General features: G+C 41.7%; 1 protein-coding gene across 19 annotated transcripts in view; it reads left to right on the top strand.

The window, feature by feature from the left end:
• The first annotated feature begins 965 nt into the window (after positions 1–965).
• Positions 966–21,265, top strand: part of LOC109897366 (nuclear factor 1 X-type-like) — a 121,570-nt gene continuing 101,270 nt past the window's right edge. For 2 of the 19 annotated variants that reach the window (XM_031827633.1, XM_031827635.1), the window contains exon 1: positions 13,630–13,798. In XM_031827633.1, coding sequence (XP_031683493.1) covers positions 13,772–13,798 — 27 coding nt within the window. In that variant the 5' untranslated portion in view covers positions 13,630–13,771. Of the gene's footprint in view, positions 2,003–9,048; positions 9,133–13,627; positions 13,799–17,833; positions 17,870–21,265 lie in introns of those variants that run through there. The other 17 variants (XM_031827643.1, XM_031827641.1, XM_031827624.1 and 14 more) reach the window with 16 other exon arrangements.

The following is a 21,265-nucleotide window of genomic DNA, read 5'->3' as shown; positions in this document are numbered from 1 at the left end:
AGCTTAGTTAATATCAATACAGCTTAGTTAATATCAATACAGCTTAGTTAATATCAATACAGCTTAGTTAATATCAATACAGCTTAGTTAAATGTGACAGACATGTTTTAACACGTATTCTGTTGCAAACCACACTAATATGTAGATGTAGACCTATGACATAAAACATTCAAACACTAAACCAAATATATATTTTTGTGTTTTTTCCTCAATGCTTAAATGGCATTAAAATGACTATGTCAACGCAGAAATGTGTTGGAATAAAGGAATATTCTATTAAAGTCAAGTCCTATTGAATGTCAAATGAATTTCATTGTCCAGTATTGTTTGATATGAATAACATCACAGTGATTTGAACAGGGTGCAAAATCCGTGCACCTGTCCGGGTCTTTCTCTAGGCTGAGGATAAATTAAGAAATAATAGTTTGCTTAGTTGGCTAAATGTGGATGAATAAATAATTATAATAATTCTGTAGCCTACAAAACTGGTGGTAAATCCCCGTTTAATCTTGTCCTTCACTGCAAGTCAGAGAAAGTTATTCCAAACCTGCTCTGTTCTTACTAAAACGCACAAACAGGACCGTGACGGTCACACATGGGGTATATTATTATGTTGAAAAAAATGTCATTTTATATTAATCTAGACTACAAAATATTTTCCTATAGCCTACAGTGACCTAATAACTGCTAGGCCTTTACTGTCAAATTCTCATCGTTGTATATCTGGCATGACTAGCCTAAATATCCATATAAAAACCCAAGAAACATCCCTGCACGCAGTGTGCACTGATTACATATTTGTTTTGGATAATGATTAAATGTTATCTAGGCCTAATACCGTTAAGAGAGGTTTGTAACTTATAGCTTATATCATTGACCAATGTTTAAATGATTTGGATTTTATCATACCACCTCCCCCTCTGCTCTCCCTCCCTCCCTGCGTTCCCGCTCTGCCTCTACACTGTAGCCGGTGAGTGGTAATCCCCTGCCGTCAACGGTTTACTCTGAGCCCGTATTTAATTCCTCTAAACCCCCAGCTGCCGTCCTGGTTACTCACTGAGCACGACAGACTGTGAACCGCTCCGTTTATTAATAATTCACCAGCACTCCGCTTCTCCGGCCGCGATCCACTGCTGCGCCTCCGCGCGCTCTGGACCACCACTTCACTTTTTCTGGGTTTATTACACTTTAACAGCGGTTAACTCCAACTATTTAATACACTCGTCATATGTACAGGGATTAGCGTATACATATGCGCGTTCTCGTGAAGTCGCCTTGCATAGTGGTATGATCCAGTATCACCTCTCTCCCAAACTTGCAACATCCATGGTGCCAGATCTGGTACTAGTTGTTGTCTCCTTTTTATCTCGAGTAAATATGGGCATTGAAGAAAAAGTGAAGAAGAACCAAAGGGAATTCCATTTTTGTATTGTTTTTTATTAGGAGGACCAGAGGATGAGGATAACACAGAGTTCCATTGAGGCACACAGAAGCAACAGCTGATTTGTGAGCGCGTAAGTAGAGTCTACTTACTGCCGGTTCCTTGCAAAGAGAGACCTCAGCTCTGTTACTTGGGAGCTGACGAGACGTTAGCATCGTGCACGGATTTGCCTCACTGGGTATTCGGTGAACAGAGCGGACGGAAGGGATGGCGCACTGACAGGCGACCAGAGCAAGTCCCCACAGCCCCGACAACCGCCGCCCGTGTTTTCATGGAAGTCCCACGCGTGAATAGCGGACATAAACACCCCGAATGAAGCCGGGAAGTGGTTGACTTGGATAAGCCGTCTCCCTTCCCTTTCCCTGTTGGAGGAGAACAGTAAAACTACAATTAAAAAAATGTTCACCAGGCCACAGGCCGTCCCGTATTAGGGTTATTTTGCTTCCGGTATCAGAAGAAACGAGTCGTTTTCTCTCTCCCACACTTTTTTTGGAAGCTGAACTTTTTTAGAGTTGAAAATGGGTATTTGAGACTGTTGGCACATTTCCCTGCTCCACAATGGTACGTGCTGTGTAAATCAATAATTTGCTCTTTTATGTATCTGAAAGCTTGTAATCATCTTAATGTTTTGTTTAAACAGGAAAAACATCACTCTAGTACATCAAAAACTATTAATGATTACCCCAAAGTTATCTTGTGAGTGGTTTAAGGAGTAATACCGTACATTAAAGTTAACTTTGCACTACCCAATCTCATATTGATATTATATAGGATTTTATGGTAAAACATATATGGAAGTGGGTTATATTTGAACAAGGATAACGCGGATAATTTATCTTCCTTTATCCTCCACTCAGCTACATTCCCGGGGCAGTTGAGCTGCTTCCAGTCGTTGCAGCTCGTGGTCATGCTGTCGCCCCCTTATTGACAAGCAGAGCAGGGCACTCCACCAATCAAGCGTCTACTTTGATGTATCTATATTACACACAAAGTCAAGGCAGCGTTGCACAATCCAAACGTGAAAGAAATTGAATAAGCAGTAACATAAAAGCCGAGTTCACCTAATGTGAATTGTCAACGGACGCATTTACTTTTTGGTTTACAAGTGCATTTTGGCTACAGTTTATAGGGGACGTTACTCTAAGAGTTGGACTTTATTTCTGAAATCAATGTTAGTTGTGGAAGATAATTGGCGAGACTGCCTTCCTCTCGTGCTCTGTTGCTAAATATTATCTACCGGTATAACTTCTTACCGACTGCTGCGTATTTACGCATAGCTGTAAAGGCTATTCACTAAATTCAGGGCAGTAAGGAGAGCACAAGGCCATTCTAATAACAACTAGGCCCACCAAGTCCACAGCACTGGTCATTGTGATGCTGCTTGTGATTGCATGTTATGATATTGTAATGGAGAGTTTAGTTCAGTAGAGGTTAATTTCCTCTATGACTTGAAACATTTAACATGAGTTTCTTGAGAGCAGATAATATTGCTGCACTATAAGTAGGCCTAAACCAAAACAAAGTTTGATACAATCTTTACACGGTAAAACAGTGGGGTGGATCATGTCTCTAAGACTGTCAAGTAAAACTATCTGACTCCGGATTAAATGTAAGCACAATGGACATCTATTCTGGTCCTTTATTTGTTTAGTGTATTTTCCCAAAGTAGTCCAGTTGTGGGATATTGGGTAGAAGTGGACTGCTATTAGGTTCTAAATTAGTCATGGACAGTGTTGTTTAATGAGTTATAACTTAGCTATCAGGTTCTTGATCATTAGTTTGATCTCTTTGCATAGGATCAGTTCAGTTGGCCATTTTGTGTACATTGCCTATTGAGGAACCACTGACATATACAACCTTGAAGTTACTGATAGATTCCTACAATTCTATTTGCACATGAATATGGAAAATGATTTGTATGAATAATTATGTGTTTACTTGCAAACTGAAATGGCACTAGTCCAAGTAGTTCAACATTAACTTAATATAAAAACAACAGGCCTCACATGGGATTATGTTTATTTGTTGTTTGTTTTTTATGAAAAGCTAGACAGAATTTCTGCCCAACATATTCTACACATGTAAACACGCATAATCGGTATTTAAGGATGCTAAGGCAATCTTTCAAACTCACACTGTTCATTGAGTCCTTCACTTATGGAATATATTGTACTTTAGGAGTGCATAAATATATGCATGTATTAAAGAATAACATGTGCTTTATATGCTTCACAAATGAATGTATGCTCTCTTTTCTACGTATTCTATAATACCATTAACTCAGGCACTAAAAGTTGTCTTTTTTGGAGTGCTCCATGGTCTGGCCCAGGGTCAGGATGTGTGTGATTTGTATGAGGAGGAGTACTGTATCATAATCTCAAGGAGCTGTGTAAATTGTTCGGTAATTGTATATCCCACTCTGTAGATGTTGATGTGTATGTACAGAGGGAGCAGCTCACCACAAGATGATCAAACAGGCGGTTTCCAGGCCATATGTTTTCTGCAGCTCTTGGCTGTTGCTGCCAGTGATGTCATCTCTCACTGTGTATATGGGTCCTCCTTCGCCCTTTTGTGAGCTGTGGTGTAGAGGCTACCATATCCTTATTGGCGTTGCAATCCAGATGAATGCTAGGGTTTGTCTTTGTTAAATAAACACTTGGGAGGTGGTGATGGCATGCATATATGTCATATTAACCCCTGGTTGTGATCCTATAAAGGGTGCAGAGAGTTGTCTCTCAGTTCTGATCCGAGGTCAGTTTCTCATTTCATCTTTATAGGTTTGGTGTCATGTAAGGTCATCTTAGATTAGCAGTTAGGGTAGACTCAAAACAAATTTTATTAGTCACATACTGTACACGTGTTTAGCAGATGTTATTGCGGGTGTATGTACTAGTAGAGCCATAACCTATGAGGACTATGTACATAGACTATGAACATGGATCAAGTTTTGGTAGCTGTCCATATGCTGCAGAAGTTGTGTTGCATTTTGAGCCATCCTGATTCTACAGAATGAGGCCCCCTGTTTTAGAATGCCAGCCTCAGCCCTTAAAGACATCTTGCAGTGCCCACTGCAGAGAGAAGAAGATGTCCACATCACACCCATTTTTACATTTTAGTCATTTAGTAGATATTCTTATCCAGAGCAACTTACAGGAGCAATTAGGTTTAAGTGCCTTGCTCAAGGGCACATCAACAGACTATTCACCTATTTTTCACCTAGTCATTTTAGGGATTCAAACCAGCGACCTTTTGGTTACTGGCCCAATGCTCTTAACTGCTAGTCAACCTACTAGGCTACCTTCCACCCCTCCCTAACCTGTTGTCCTGCTCTCTTGGGCACACATTAAATATGCATTATAATGTATTTTTAGAGTCAAACCAAATTGAGATGACTGTGAGCAGGTCATCTACATGGTATTCAAGATACTGCCTCAAATGTTTAATATAGTCCAGACTCAACCTTAGTACTATGACCAATGCAGACGGCACACCAACACTTAATGAGTCATTTCATTCTATTTAGTTTGGAACTGTTTTACAGGGTTTTCTGCCCTCCTAGTTTAATTTGAAAGAATGTCCCAACAATAAATGTCTTTGCCTGCCCTCCAGTTGAGGGTCTCTAATGAAGAATTAGAGCCAACACCATTATTCATTCAACTGAGCTCACAGGCTATTTATCAGTCGAGTTGTATTTGCATATTTAATATTTCTATGTTTCTTCTGTATTTAGAACCAGGTTGAGCAAACATAATAGACTTGCATCAAATACATTATCCACACCTCAGACTTAAAATGGAATGCAAGAGAAAGAACCAAAGGCAAACCCCAAACAGCCCTGCAACAATAAGCAATCTCCAATCCTACACACACCCTTCTAATTATTACCCCCCCCCCCCTCCCCCCCTACTCCTCACCTCCTGAGATGCAGGTGTAAAATATCACATTTTTCCAGAATTTTTCCCTGAGGGGGCTCTGGCGTGAACTCACACAACGTACATTTCTCCTTTCATATTTCTCCCCCACATGTTTTAACAAACAAGTTCCCCCTCCCTGTCCTCTATTTGATCTGCACAGGTTTGTTAGCTTGTTAGCGAGTATACAATGAAGCCCCATGCAGCCACTGAGTGGGACTGGGAGGATATCAGTGATGCTGTAGAAAACTAACTGGCACTATTGATGACAATGTCCAGTGGGGATGAGGAGTGATAACGATGATGATCACTGTCTGATCAATAATGGAGATGACTGTTCTTATGGATTGTTGTGAGGCCAGAAAGACTGGTTTGGAAATTAGTACGGGAAGTTAGGTGCATTTATAATGTGTGTGTGTGTGTGTGAGAGAGAGAGAGAGAGAGAGAGAGAGAGAGAGAGAGAGAGAGAGAGAGAGAGAGACAGAGAGAGAGAGAGAGAGAGAGAGAGAGTATATGCATTTATAATGTGTGTGTGTGTGTGAGAGAGAGAGAGAGAGAGAGAGAGAGAGAGAGAGAGAGAGAGAGAGAGAGAGAGAGAGCGAGAGAGAGAGAGAGAGAGAGAGAGAGAGAGAGAGAGTATATGTTTTAATTTATCCTGTGCCATGAAAAGATGCCAAGTGGGGCAACCCCCATACATACAGTCAGGTCCATAATTATTGGCACCCTTGATCAAGATGAGCAAAAATGACTGTATAAAATAAATAATACAAATACTGAGCAATATTGTATACTAATACAATTGCTCAGAGAAAGATGTTTAAAAAATCAGAAAAAGATAGGGATCAAAATGATTGGATTCCTTGTTTTCAATACTCTAGAACCCTTCCCTTGTTTTCAATACTCTAGAACCCTTCCCTTGTTTTCCTAAAAAGTTTTATGAGACGGAGAATACGTTGGGAGGGATTTTAGACCATTCCTCCATACAGAATCTTTCCAGATCCTTCATATCTTTCGTCTGCTCTTATGGACTGCCCTCTTCAATTCAAACCACAGGTTTCCAATGGGGTTCAAGTCCAAACACTGAGATGGCCATTACAATGTCATGTCATCTGACCATAGAACCGGTTCTAATCCAAGGGCCGATGGCGTTTCTCAATCTCCAGGCGGTGCTACCCACTGGGCAAAACCTGGTTGAATCAACGTTGTTTCCATGTCATTTAAACAAAATAATTCAATGTGATTGAGTTGAATCAATGTGGAAAACTGATTGGATTTGCAAAAAGTCATCAACTTAAGGGAATTTCATATTTTTTCCTACAATTTTGAGATTTGTATTACTAAATATCTTTCTCTGAGTAATTAGTATAAAATAATATAATTTCCACATTTTTTTGACCATGCCACATAGCTCAGGGTGCCAATAGTTATGGACCTGACTGTATATCATTTTGATGAGAGAGACTATGTGTCTGTGGCATGGAAAATAAAGTATTTCTGCTTTTGTTTTAGTTGCTGGCCAAACCCACACAGTTACGTTGAGCATTCAGTGTTCACCAAACATGGGAATGTTAAGAGATCAAATCTCAATCAATTGCATTTGATGAACATTTGAATTCTGTAAAACAGCACATCTAGGTCACTCAATCACAGACATCAAGTCATTTTTTGTAGCTTTTTAAGTGTTAATTAAGTGAGGCCTTGATACTATTTTCCCTCAAGGCTGTGGCCATATGGACCAGGCATATGTTACATATATATAGAAAAAGGGTGGCATATATAATTGACAACATGCTCCATAAAAACACAGAGAAAAGGGAAAAGGGGGCCAGTGCTACAGGGAGCTACATCAAACAATCAGTGCCGCCTCAAACAAATGATGCCCCTTTTCAAGTGTGAAAAAATCCATGCAGCAGAGAGGGAGAGGTTTAACTCTGCTATCCCTTCATCCTTCCACCCCTTAATTCCTCCCTCCTTTCAGCAAACCACTGGTCAATCCAACTGCTTTTAGTACTGTAACACCCTCAGGCCTGAGAATAAGCCTCTTTCTCTGATGAAGAGACCGGTATCATTATCACAGCAATAGCCAATATGTGGCAAGCAGAACTACTACTGTAAATGCCTTTGTTAGGACGATATGTCCATTAGAAGAGTAAAGGACATACTACAGATGAACCTTGGTCTTTAACAACCTTTGAAGAGCTGAGAAAGAGCATTTCTTGTAATGGAACAACTCTTTTATGGTTTCACTCTGTTCTCCTCCATGTATATCAATGATGGCCGGTACGAACATGGTTGTTGAAGCCGAACGTCATGAATCGTCTCATTTGAGTTTTCGGTTCTTCTGGATGACTTGCACTCACATTTCTTATTCGGAAATCTAACTTGAAGAGTAAACATACAAAAGTAAGCAATGGATTTGCATTAAATGATTAGTTTATACAGCGTACACAAACACACCAACACACACACAGGCACAGATGCCCCTTCAGTGTTAAAAGGGAAAGGGAAAAGACAAGAGTGCTAACCTCTCATTGGGTGGGATATGAATAGCCTGTGTTTCTAGCCACAGCTTGGTTAGCCAAAGTCTGGGACTTATTATAGTGTTGTGTGTTTATGCATGTGTCTGTGTGTGTAAGTATTCCTTCAAGTATTGTTCCTGTGTGTGTGTGTGTGTGTGTGTGTGTGTGTGTGTGTGTGTGTGTGTGTGTGTGTGTGTGTGTGTGTGTGTGTGTGTGTGTGTGTGTGTGTGTGTGTGTGTGTGTGTGTGTGTGTGTGTGTTTTTTGTGTATATAGTGTATGTTTACCAGGTACAAGTTAAGAGTAGCATGCATTCAGAGTTGGCTTTGAACAGTGTTTGTTCCTGTTTTGTGAAACTTGAGAAATCAGAATTTAAGGTTCTGGAAAATAGGATTTTCCCCTAGCTCTCCATACCAAGGTTTCCTCCCAGCTATGTTGTCTGGGCTGGCCTGCCTCAATTGACGGCAGAATTGGAATGGATGCTCATTCAGCGCTCAAGGCCCAGCTGGTGTGTTCCACAGCATACAAATGAACTGTGCTGAAAGGAAACAACACTTAGAAAAATACCTTTGCTGCATCGATCAGTGAATGTATGCCCCGTGTGAATGTTTTGTGCTGAATCAGTCACCGCTGTGGGAGAAGTCACCAGGTGACAACCAGGGACAGGAAATGCCATTGTGTCAGTGTGTATTGTGTGGTGTGATCCAAAAGCAGCTGAAACGGTCTGGTCTCCATTCTGGTTCTAGCACCGGAGTTCAGGCCTGCATCATATATGAGTTGGCTAGTGCACATTATGAATCATGCTTTGTGTGTGAGTATAAGAGGGGTAGGGATTTACCATTAGAGGTTCTGTACAGGATGCTGATGTTGCTTGACTAAACTGTAATTGGCACATCATTTCTGACCAATAATAATAACAATAGTAATAATAATAATTACAAGAACAATAATAATAATTAATAATTAATAAATACACAATAGCAATAATATTATAATTATGTTATTATTATTCAATTTAAAATGATGTTGTGTTGTGTGTTGTATAGGTTAAGGAGTTGTTTAAAGGATGGTAAATGCATTGATACTATGAATGACTGTTGTGTGTTGTATAGGTTAAGGAGTTGTTTAAAGGATGGTAAATGCATTGATACTATGAATGACTGTTGTGTTACGTTTCAGGCCACCGAAACCTTTCTGGTGAATGAAGACCCCTCCAGAGGTCCTGGGATGCCTGAATGCTTTGTAGTATCAGATTCCTACAGGGTATGCATTATTATTGTTATTATTATGATTATTTAATGTGTTATTTGAGTCATTAGTCATTATTCTGACTGATGGTCTGCTTTCATGCTCTTGGTAATTACACCACAATCATAATGTCACTCACAGCTCCCTCTCCTCAGCTGCAAACCATTACAATCATTATTTCCACACACACTTTAAGAAAAAGGCCTTGCAACTACGCCGAAGCGCCCTTCCCTCGTGGGAAAGAAAATTATAACGATAATGTGCAGCATGCAGAGTTGTATAAAATGAAAAAAGGACCAAAAAAAAACTAGAAAACTATACACAGTTGAAAAAAACATGCAGCTTTAAAAATTCCACCCAGCGAGCGCATTGGATTTACAGTGATCGGCCTGAAATGAAATGGTAATAAAAAGAGAATTGCGGGATCGGGGGAGTGGGAGTCTGTGGATGACTGAAAATGTGATTGTTAATGAGGTGGGAGCCAGTTTTCTACTCTTTGTTTCCAGCTAAAGCCTTTTGCCAAGTTATAGAGAATCTGGGTTGCTACAGTGTATTGTGTGTCCCGGGGTACAGAAATGAGCCATAATGGGAGGTAATTGAGTATCATGGTTGGTGGAGAAGTTGGAGAGGGGAGAAGCATTAATATGACCATATTAGATATCAGGGCCAGTGAGTTCAAGGCCATCCAGAGAAGGGTATCTGTACTCACCTCCTCATAGGGAGGTTATGCCCCACACATCGCATGGCTACCATGACACATCACCACTCCAGCTACCTCAGAGTCCTCTGTCTGTCCATTTTGTCTTCATATATGAGGGAGTCATTGGTTGGGATCCTAATCTTAGAGCACAAACTTTGAACCCTGTGAATTCTGTGCGTAACTTCTGAGTCGTGTATTTGAGTTGTTCCATAGATTCTGTGTGTCCGTGGTATACAAAACAACCCTTGCAGATGCTGCTACAGTACTTCATTATAACAGCAAATCCATGATTGACTTTACCACAATGAGTGTTGTAGCACAGCAAATATGTATATTCCATCGTGTGAAAAGGAGAGACTCAACAACCATAGCATATGGCTCTACCATGTGTTACTTAATGAGCGATTTACTCCCATAGACCACTAAATGTGGGGCTCATTTAAGGAGCGATGCTGGATGAGTGTTTGCGTGTGTTGCAGTCAACTCAACTCTATAAAGGAGGAAAACAGTTTTTGATCCCCTTCGAAACCCACTCTCTGTAACCTTTCACTTTTGTGGTCCTGTGTGCTTTTTATGACTTCAGAGAGAGAAAGAGAGAGAGAGAGAACTTCCATGAATACACACTGAGTTAGACAGAGACTACAACTTGGGAACAGGATTCATTCCACCTGCTGTTACACAACTGCCCAAATTATGTGTATGTTTGTCACTCTGAAAGTCCCACTCTGAAATATCAAGGTAACGTTTGTCATTTCAGTCATTTCATATTCACGGATGAAATCAACCGGTATGGAATGCTGTGAGCATGACCTTGTGTGGTGAGAAGGGGAGGTTACAGTTATGTGGTCTGCACAAACCCCTGACCACACACTTTCCCCTCCCTCCCTCCCTCCCTCCCTCCCTCCCTCCCTCCCTCCCTCCCTCCCTCCCTCCCTCCCTCCCTCCCTCCCTCCCTCCCTCCCTCCCTCCCTCCCTCCCTCCCTCCCTCCCTCCCTCCCTCCCTCCCTCCCTCCCTGTCTCCCTCCCTGTCTCCCTCCCTCCCTGTCTCTCTATATCTCTCTATATCCCTCCCTCCCTCTCTGTCTCTCCATATCCCTCCCTCCCTCCCTGTCTCCCTCCCTGTCTCCCTCCCTGTCTCCCTCCCTCCCTGTCTCCCTCCCTCCCTGTCTCTCTATATCTCTCTATATCCCTCCCTCCCTCTCTGTCTCTCTCCATATCCCTCCCTCCCTCCCTCCCTCCCTCCCTCCCTCCCTCCCTCCCTCCCTCCCTCCCTCCCTCCCTCCCTCCCTCCCTCCCTCCCTCCCTCCCTCCCTCCCTCCCTCCCTGTCTCCCTCCCTCCCTCCCTGTCTCCCTCCCTGTCTCCCTCCCTGTCTCCCTCCCTGTCTCCCTCCCTCCCTGTCTCTCTATATCTCTCTATATCCCTCCCTCCCTCTCTGTCTCTCTCCATATCCCTCCCTCCCTCCCTGTCTCCCTCCCTGTCTCCCTCCCTGTCTCCCTCCCTCCCTGTCTCTCTATATCTCTCTATATCCCTCCCTCCCTCTCTGTCTCTCTCCATATCCCTCCCTCCCTCCCTCCCTCCCTCCCTCCCTCCCTCCCTCCCTCCCTCCCTCCCTCCCTCCCCTCCCTCCCTCCTCCCTCCCTCCCTCCCTCCCTCCCTCCCTGTCTCCCTCCCTCCCTGTCTCCCTCCCTCCCTGTCTCTCTATATCTCTCTATATCCCTCCCTCCCTCTCTGTCTCTCTCCATATCCTCCCTCCCTCCCTCCCTCCCTCCCTCCCTCCCTCCCTCCCTCCCTCCCTCCCTCCCTCCCTCCCTCCCTCCCTCCCTCCCTCCCTCCCTCCCTCCCTCCCTCCCTCCCTCCCTCCCTCCCTCCCTCCCTCCCTCCCTGTCTCTCTATATCTCTCTATATCCCTCCCTCCCTCTCTGTCTCTCTCCATATCCTCCCTCCCTCCTCCTCCCTCCCTCCCTCCCTCCCTCCCTCCTCCCTCCTCCCTCCCTCCCTCCCTCCCTCCCTCCCTCCCTCCCTCCCTCCCTCCCTCCCTCCCTCCCTCCCTCCCTCCCTCCCTCCCTCCCTCCCTCCCTCCCTCCCTCCCTCCCTCTCTCTATATCTCTCCCTCCCTCAGTCTCTGGCTCCCCTGGTTGTGTGCAGTATAATTGGCCACACAGAGCCCAGATCTCTTTGTTTCTCCTGCAGAGGCTTGCGGTGTAAATGCACAAGCAGTAGGCCTCATAAATCTGAGGGACTCCAGTGGTCTGATCAAAATTTCAGCTCCACAATGACTTTACCCCCACAACACTATACCACACTTAGGACCTGGTCCAAAACTTGTTTTATTACTTTATGAAAAGCGTGCATGTGTGTGTGTGTGTGTGTGTGTGTGTGTGTGTGTGTGTGTGTGTGTGTGTGTGTGTGTGTGTGTGTGTGTGTGTGTGTGTGTGTGTGTGTGTGTGTGTGTGTGTGTGTGTGTGTGTGTGTGATGTAAACATATGTTTCCCATGCCAATAAAGCCCTTTGAATTTAATTGAAGTGAGAGAAAGACTTTGTCTGTGAGAGGGTACATGCCTCTGTAAATTGTTCTCAGTATGACCAATATTCTGTGTTTTCTAATACACTCCTCCTTACTTGGGACACTAATCTTGTTTTGGTAGCATACAGTATGTTGTTGTCAAGCAGTCCTCAGGTTGGGCTGTTTTTCAGTTTCAAGTCAACTTCATTGTAGTAAATGTCCCAAGCCAGAGCAACCGTGCGGCTCTGCTGTTTCAACTGTAGTCACCATTATAGGTTTCAGTCTGGACCTGATGTCTGATAGTGTTCTATACACTCTGCAATGAAATGTCTTACTTGTACATCGGCCTGGGCTGGAAGTGTGCACTGAAATTCAGTCAACATGCTGAAAGTGCCTTTGTATCAGGGGTAACACATAGAAGTAACACAAAATGTGCAGAACAATGACAAATATTTTTTTACATTTGTTTCACAAACTAATTTATGCAGAGGCAGTGTAACTGTAGTGTAATAACAATGTCATACTATTGTAGGTATACCCATTCATTTACATAGCTAGAGTAAAATTTACATGGGTCTAGATAAAATTAATCCCAACCAATCGTTCATTTCCAATCTCATTAAATGTTTCCTCTACCTTCTCCTTTCTCAGATGGAAAACAAATCACATTTCCAATATTTTAAGTCAATCTCTTAATATCAAGTCATTATTTATCAACATTATATGTCTTTATTTTCGGCCATAGGCCCCATATGAAGCATCACCTTTGACCTTAAAGCAATCATATTCTTATGATTGCATGGACTTTACTAACTGGTACGCCTATAAGCCTATAATAATATTTCATAGAAAACACATCCAAACAAAATCACATCGTAGCTATAGCAAATGTTTAGCTCATTGCAAAATACAATGCTCAGACTGGAGGACCTTCTGTAAAGCATTTTACCTTCTCGTTTAGGATATAGTCTACTCTATACACGTCGTACTGATAAAACGCTGGATATTACGCATTCGGCGTTCCTATTCATTTAACCCTCGTAATAACATATTTGTTACCCTAAAGAAAGAGAACGGTGTATTGTCATTATGCATGGTTACTGAGTACGAGCTGAAACGACCGGATTAAGCAGAAGTGTGCCGCCGCATTATTTACGAAATTGGGAGATTCGTGTTAATGATATTATGTTGTATAGCAAACACCGTCGCCCCTGATCAATCCCCACCCAAAATATCCGTGCGCACGAAAGGAGAATCGGTGGAAGAGGGTGGGAGACAAAACTTTTTTCCCCCAAAAGTTTGTGTAAGCTTTCACTTTCAGCCTTCTAGGCGGGGTTACAGTACAGCATGGAGTGAGCGAAACAGGACGGCGAGCGATTGCAATGCAGCACTACAGCGAACTTCCATCCAATTTAAATAAGCTCTCCAATTTTCATTTCTAAAAATAACCATGTACTCCCCGTACTGCTTGACACAGGTAAATGCCATTATTTCATTGTTATTGCTTAGTATACAGTCGGTGTTGCGGGTTAGATTAGTGCTCCCACCATTTGCAACTATGTAATAGTTTAATTTGAGCGTATTTGTTACTCTCTGTTTCTTTCTGATAGCATTTATCTTGTATCTCTGACACTTTTCCTTCTTAGATGGCATTTCTTCGAAGGGCTTTCTTATGCGTTTCATTACACATGGTTTTGTAGAGAAAATGGCGCTCCTCCCGAATCTATTTAATATAAAAGGAGGGGAGAAGTGGAGGAGGAGAAAGGAGTGAATGTAGAAAACTGGACTTGAAGTTTTGTGTTACATGTGATGGATGGTCTTACATTGACATTTTCCAAAATGTTGATCTCGCAAACGCTTGGCAGTGAGAGAGGCTACATGTGGAAGCGTGGGCCGTCAAAAAGCTTTATCCGCTAACGGTTGAATCTGTGACAGTCGAGGACTTTAGGTCGGTGTGTGCTGCCGCCAGTTCTACAGTAGCCTACACTTGTCAACCGTGCTCGATTCTGATTAACATAACGTACCTATTTAGTGAAAGTAAATGTTCGGGAATATAATGTTTAGACTATTTTACGCACGAGTATCTCACTGCATATATGCGCCATAAGGATTATTTTCAATGTTCTGATCATGCCCAGTTGATATTAACTTATTTTAGCGACTCTGGTCCACTGTACCTAGCACAAATACTGTATTTAATCTGCTATTATAAACTCTTGACCATTTATGTTCATAGTAAAACAACCATCCCACAATTTACAGCCAATAAATATTCCATAACTTTGAATAAGAAACCTACCTCTGATGTTTTACTCTGTGCTGCTTTTCCCTAAATGTATAACCTACTTTCAACTATACAGTGGATGTCCAGACCCCACAACCTGGTATATTTGGTATACATACACCATGCATTGTAAAGTTCACTCATATTCAATAGGGAATTACTCTTGTACTTCCACATGCAATATTCCACATTTCTGAGGACAGTTGGGCAGATAGCTTTATGAGTTGAACAGCTTATTGGCACTAATTGGTAATTGATAAGGTCCTACCCAAATAAAATGTACTTTTGTAAAGCAATATAGAATCTCTTGCTATATAATATAACTAAATAAATTATTGTTCAATATGCTCATTAAATTTTGATATATTGTATTTGTTAAAACTGGAGAGTTGATCAGGTAACAGTCTCAGAATCTACATCTACTTTTTTTAAATCAATAATTTTTGGAAAATATATAGAAAGCTTCTCTTTTTCTATTTTATGAAATGATAGTCTATTTGTCCTGGAGGAAAGAGAGTGTTAACAAGTATTATGGTGCCTGAGATGTGGTCAATGGATTGTAACAAAACAGTGCATTGCACAGTCATAAGATAACTTAAACAGTTAGTTATTTAGTTTATGGATGTGTTTACTTTGAAAACATCTTGTGTATTAGTAATAGTCCTATAACTTCTCTGTCAAATGAACAGTGATTTAAGGTCAGGCTCGATTCTAAAATGACCAAATGTCACACATCATTTCTTAACTTTTTTTGACTCACCAAGAACCCTAAATCTATGAGGTTCAGTAACTATTCATTTATGACTTATGTGCAATATCATTACTCTTGGAACTGGAATTTTCCTTAGCTTGGCAAAGTAACTTGGAGGGAAACACCAGAGAAAGCTCTGCTTGAAGTTGTACTGTCAACAGTATATGTTCACAGATAAATGTGACATACAACAGGGGTTTTTGAGCCCACTGACTGAAATATTTAACATATTTTAGCAATATAATCCACATAATATAAACCTACAAAGTTCCTTGGCCTAAACTGAATCGTGAGGCACCCATCATTTAACTCTCTGCATCAATACATTCCTGGTTCTGCAAAAACATTGTAGTGGTCTGCTTCACTTCTTTCTATGCATTTCTGTGTCGATGTTTTGTTCTTTATGGATTCTTTAAAAAACCATGCCTTTTTCTGCGTCCAAAATAGAATGGTTGTTGATATTATCTGCAATTGTATGACTCTCCTAACCAGTGGCATAACTGTTGGAAATCTATTCCTATAAAGCAAACTTGTTTATCCCTTGGTTTCACTGGACAGTAGACTGCCAAGGCCTGTGTGATGTGTAATTCATTCCTGATTTTACAGTGTTGTATTAAAACAATTTGACTTCCATGCCTCTGACTCCTGTTACGGAAGCAGAGAGGGTGTTTTTCTCAGTTGCAGGCACGGCCAGTAGTCTGTTTTCATTTAAAACTGTAGAATGATCATATGTTGTTCTCTGTTCTATTCCCTGATTGACAGAAGCAAGACAAAGCTGATTTTAATACTTTTTTAGAAGTGGATATCTATTGGAAGAGAGTGTCTTGTACTTTTTTAGGCCACACGGGTCTAAATGAAATTTTACTGAGAAAGAAAATAGGCCCACATATTTAGAAATGATGGAATGGGACTTTATCAGATGCACAGAGAGGAATCTCTATGTAGGCGCGAACTTTTCTCTCCAACAGTTTAGCATTGAGCTTTTGGAAGGCCTATACACATATAGCTTAATTTGCTACTGCATATTTATTTCCAGGGTTTCTGGAATTGATAAATGTAATATTTTTACTAAAGCGGCAGTATGAAAAGAAAATGAAGCTTGCATAGAGCCAGAGATTTTTTTTGTCCGTTAATTAAAATGAATTGGCAACATAACTGACTGCACATTCCGCACGTGCTGCACATATGCAGAAGAAGGCCTATAGGTTAAATAATTTGGACTGGATAAACTATATAATTATATTATTTAAAGTTATACATTGACTGTATAGAGTTTGGTATGTTCATGCATTTTAGGGAGATATTCAACAAGAGAACAGCTTTGTGCATTGCACTCGTCCAGCGTGCGTGGAGCTTGCGCCTCTCTGCCCAGCCCAAGACTCCTGTATTCCCTTCACTTCTGATGTGCCTCTTGTCTGCAGATGTAGACTCACATTTTTGTTTATTTAATTAAGGTTAATAATTTAAAAACGAGTGTGGACCTCGGATATGGCAACACAATATAAACAATCGAATAAATTATTAACAGTGGAAAAAAGCCTTTCTGGAGATTGGCGAGATGGATGGGGTGAAATAGAGGCATATTATGGAAAGCATTCAGAGGTCCAGATAGACTTTATTCGTGTGTTGTTTCTAGTGGGCATACATGTTTTATGATGTTATAAACATTACAATGTAAGCCCATACCAAAGTTATCTACAGTAGGTATGGAAATAGACTATACCAAATTCACCGTGTTGTGTGGCTGGCTGATATAGGCTATTGAGTTTTTAGATAGCGTTGCCTTTTCCAGTCTTGCAGCACTACACTCTTGGAATAAAGGGTGCTATCTAGAACCTAAAAGGGTTATTCGGCTGTCGAGAACCCTTTGAAGAACCCTTCTGGTTCCAGGTACCAGCCCCTTGAGTTGCATTTAGAACCCTTTCCACAGAGGATTCTACATGGAACCCAAAATAGTTTTACCTGGAACCAAAAAAAGATTATCCTATGGGGACACCCGAATAATCCTTTTGGGAACCCTTTTTTTGTAAGAGTGTAGGGCTTTTTCATTTATGTCATAGGTACGATTAATCAAACCAGATTAGATCAGTAAGGCAGAATTCAACACTTTTCTTCTCTACACAGTGGAGTATCCGTGATATTGAAAAATACACATGGCATTGTTATTGTTGTTGTTATAGTCATTGTTAGGCATAGACTATTATTTGGCTATAACACAAAAGCATGGCATGCTTGGCTTGTTTCCATAAAGCCACCAGGTCATAACCATTTTCTTTTCGCATTTGCCTAAGCCACTTTATGCTAATGATTTTGTTTATGCTCACAAGTTTATACAATAAATGAAATGTGATCACCCTATACTATTCTTACTCGTACGACATTTTAACATCCTCTTCTCTTTGCTCTCCTGCTCGCGGGACGGTGACCCCTGCGCGGGAATGCTTTTCACACCTCTTAACACCCTCGCGACACTAAAGTATTGCACTACTCACCTTCTAAACAATCCATTAGTGGTAAGTGTTGCCCTATTATTTATTTTAAGGCATATATATTTTAATGTGTGTTATATACATTTTATTAGGCATTGTTACCATATGTTGTAGCCCATATTACTTTTTTTTAAATACTAAAAATGATAAAACGTTCGTTTAATTTAACCATTCATCTTATTGAAAGGAAGCATCATTTGCTAAATGTATTTCCCACACGTTCGGACTTTGTTGAAAAGCAGTCAAGGTAGGGGCACAAGGTCCAAAAATATATTGGCCCGTTTTTTTTAGACAACTCACTGCTAGTCAATCACTTTTGCCAACGGCCTAAAGTTCTACTAAGTTGTTTAAAAAGCTTAACATACATAAACCAAAAGTTAACTGCGGAGAAAGAACAAGATGGCTATTTAATACAGTTTCGTTATGGGCCTAATTTCTGCAGTTTGTAGCCCCGCAGCACCGATTGGCTGAAAGTAGCCTACTAGCCGTCTATTCAAGCAGATAGGCCTAATGTTTAGCAAAAGTAAGTCACATAATTTCAGGATGTCATCTAAAATTTGCAAACTTGTTGCCTTGAAAATGTATCTTGCTTTTCCCATTTTCATGCAATTAACCCTTGAGTGGCAAGCCCAACATGTTTTACCATTAACCCATTATTTGCATGCATATTTGAGACAGAAAGACTAAACAGATATCTGTAATATTTTGAAACAATTTAGTCCTAAGGAACATATTTCTTGTTGCAAGTCATCTTTGTATTGCAGATCATTAAATAATTCACCTTTTTCTTAATTACCTTCATGCCTACATTTGTGGCTTAATCAACTGCCCTAAATGATCCTAAATTAGGTTAGGCCTAAATGAGTATGTATTACTGTGTGTTGCTGCATGAAGATAGACACATATCATCTATGTCATTATCATTTGTTATCTGGCATGGTGTTTTGAATTTAAACATATTCCACTGAAACCTCCAGGTAGACATTTTGTGAGGTGGCCTTACAAACTCTCCTCACCCATCCCCTTCCTCTCCTCTCCTCTCCCCTCCTGTCCTCCACTCCCTCCTACTCTCCTCACCCGTCTCCTTCCAACCTCTCCTCACCCCTCCCCTCCTCTAACCTCTCCTCACCCCCCCCCCCCCACCCCCCTCCTGTCCTATCCCCTCTTTCTCCCCAGGCCTGGAAAATGAGTTGGAACAGCTGTTCAGGGGATTAAAATCTGATGGAACCACAGTCTGAATAAACAGAAATGTTGGATTTTTTGAAGTAAAGATACACACTCATACAAACAGCCCCATGCACTCCCCAACCACACACACACACACACACACACACACACACACACACACACACACACACACACACACACACACACACACACACACACACACACACACACACAGACACACACACACACACACACACACACACACACACACCAGAACCTTCCGTCCTACGTCCAAATGCGATTAGGCCACTGTGTGGTTATCACTGGATCAGGATCCACATTTTTTAGGCTGAATGGCAATGATGTTTTATACTGATGTTTAAGAGGCACTCGGACAGCACTGACTGTGGTTAATCTATGGAGCAAAAACAAATACCCAAAGTGTAGTGCTCCAAAACACAGAATTTCAGTGGGAAGAAAAGTAGGCTTACATGACTTTTATAGAATTTCAATGGCGGATATTTTGAATTATAATATTACTGTGCTTGAGTTCAGTTGTGCAGAGAGCAGCCCCCTGCCCTGCAGTAAAGGCAATCAGAATGATGCGATGAATGTATGTAGTCTGATAGTGCTTTTCTAATTGGTGTGGAATATAGCCATTGGAGTGAGCCAGTAGAATAATAACCCCTGTGTTCCAGACAGCCCAAGTCAGTAATGAATTTAATGGATATGTGAACATTATTATGTTCTCCTCCTCTATCCCTTGTTGAAGGTTGGAGTTACGGTGAAACCGGAGTCCCCCAATGGCCTTGTAGGTGTCTCGTGGCAGCGGGTGGCTCTTTTCCCATCATGTAATGGGGACACCGGCAGGCCACAATGCCAGACGCTCACAAGGACACTGTGTTCCCTTTACTTATTAATTCCTACCAGGCCACCACCACCACCACCGGCGGCCTCAAGTCTTCTTTGGTGGTTGGTGGAGTTGGCAAATTCAAACAGCCATAAACAATGAGGTGGCAAAGCCCTGGTCTCTGTAATCACAGATATGGGCTGGCTGGTGCTGTTATCTATTCCTCAGGGAGGAGGTACTGTGTCCTGGACCGATAGATGCCCCGACTTGTTAACATTTAATGAACATATCAAGAATATTTAAAGGACATATCAAGGTTTTGTTGATAAATGTTTTTGGAACATTTTCCATCAGACTTTGTAAGTCCATGATGGGGGCACTGTTGTATCTCCAAAAAATGTCTGTCTATTTTATGTTGAATTCAGTACACTGTGTGATGGGGAAGACAAAGACTGGATGAATTGGATGTATTTTGGCAAGAGGGAATATAGATTTAAATTAAGTACCATGTAGTTTTTATCTCAAGCTGCATGCAGAAAAGCCCAAACCAACTGAGTCTCATTCAGTATCTGCACAGCTGTCCTAGCATCCGTGGAGAATGGATTCCTATTGCTATTGCCATGGGAGTCTCCAGCCAAGAAGAATAGGAGGATATCCAGTGTGTGTGCAGAGAGAGTGGTGTGTGTGTGTGCGCGCGCATGCATGCGCCGCACTGCCGTCTCCACCCTCCTGCCTTTCCCTTCGCTCATGTCACCCCTGGCATGGATTATGCTTTGGCAGAACCCTGGCAATGCCTTTAGCCCCAGTGCGGTTCCGTGGTTGCTGATATGTTGTGCTGTTGCCATGGCTACGGAACACACACACACACACACACACACACACACACACACACACACACACACACACACACACACACACACACACACACACACACACACACACACACACACACACACACACACACACACACACAAGCACAAATGACATAATTGAGCTAGAATATACATAGGCACACACAAATACGTCTGTACAATATGGGAGAGAGAAGGGGCTAAAGTGAAAATGTGGCTTTCCCATGCAAATCAACAGAGGGATGGAGGGAAGGATCCCAGCTCTGTAGGAGCTGTGGGCAATAAGGCAGCTGCTTGGGATGGACTGACACGTTGGTACAGTATGTGCTTTCCATGATTAGTCATGAATCTAAAGAGTGGAGCACCTATTATCACCTATTATCACCTATTATCACCTATTATCACCTATTATCTAATATTTAGACCACTGACTGTCTGACAACTAGTTTGTCTGGAAGTGAGAGGATATGGTGAGGTTGGTGGTATTTGTGTAAGAGAGGGTGTGGCTGCTTGGGTTTGCAGAGATAGGCATGCCATGGTGTGTTTTGACAG

Source organism: Oncorhynchus kisutch, linkage group LG6 (genome assembly GCF_002021735.2).
Source record: "Oncorhynchus kisutch isolate 150728-3 linkage group LG6, Okis_V2, whole genome shotgun sequence".
NCBI lineage: Eukaryota > Metazoa > Chordata > Actinopteri > Salmoniformes > Salmonidae > Oncorhynchus > Oncorhynchus kisutch.
Note: the sequence above shows the minus strand (reverse complement) of the source record. Positions and strands in the feature narration are given on the sequence as shown.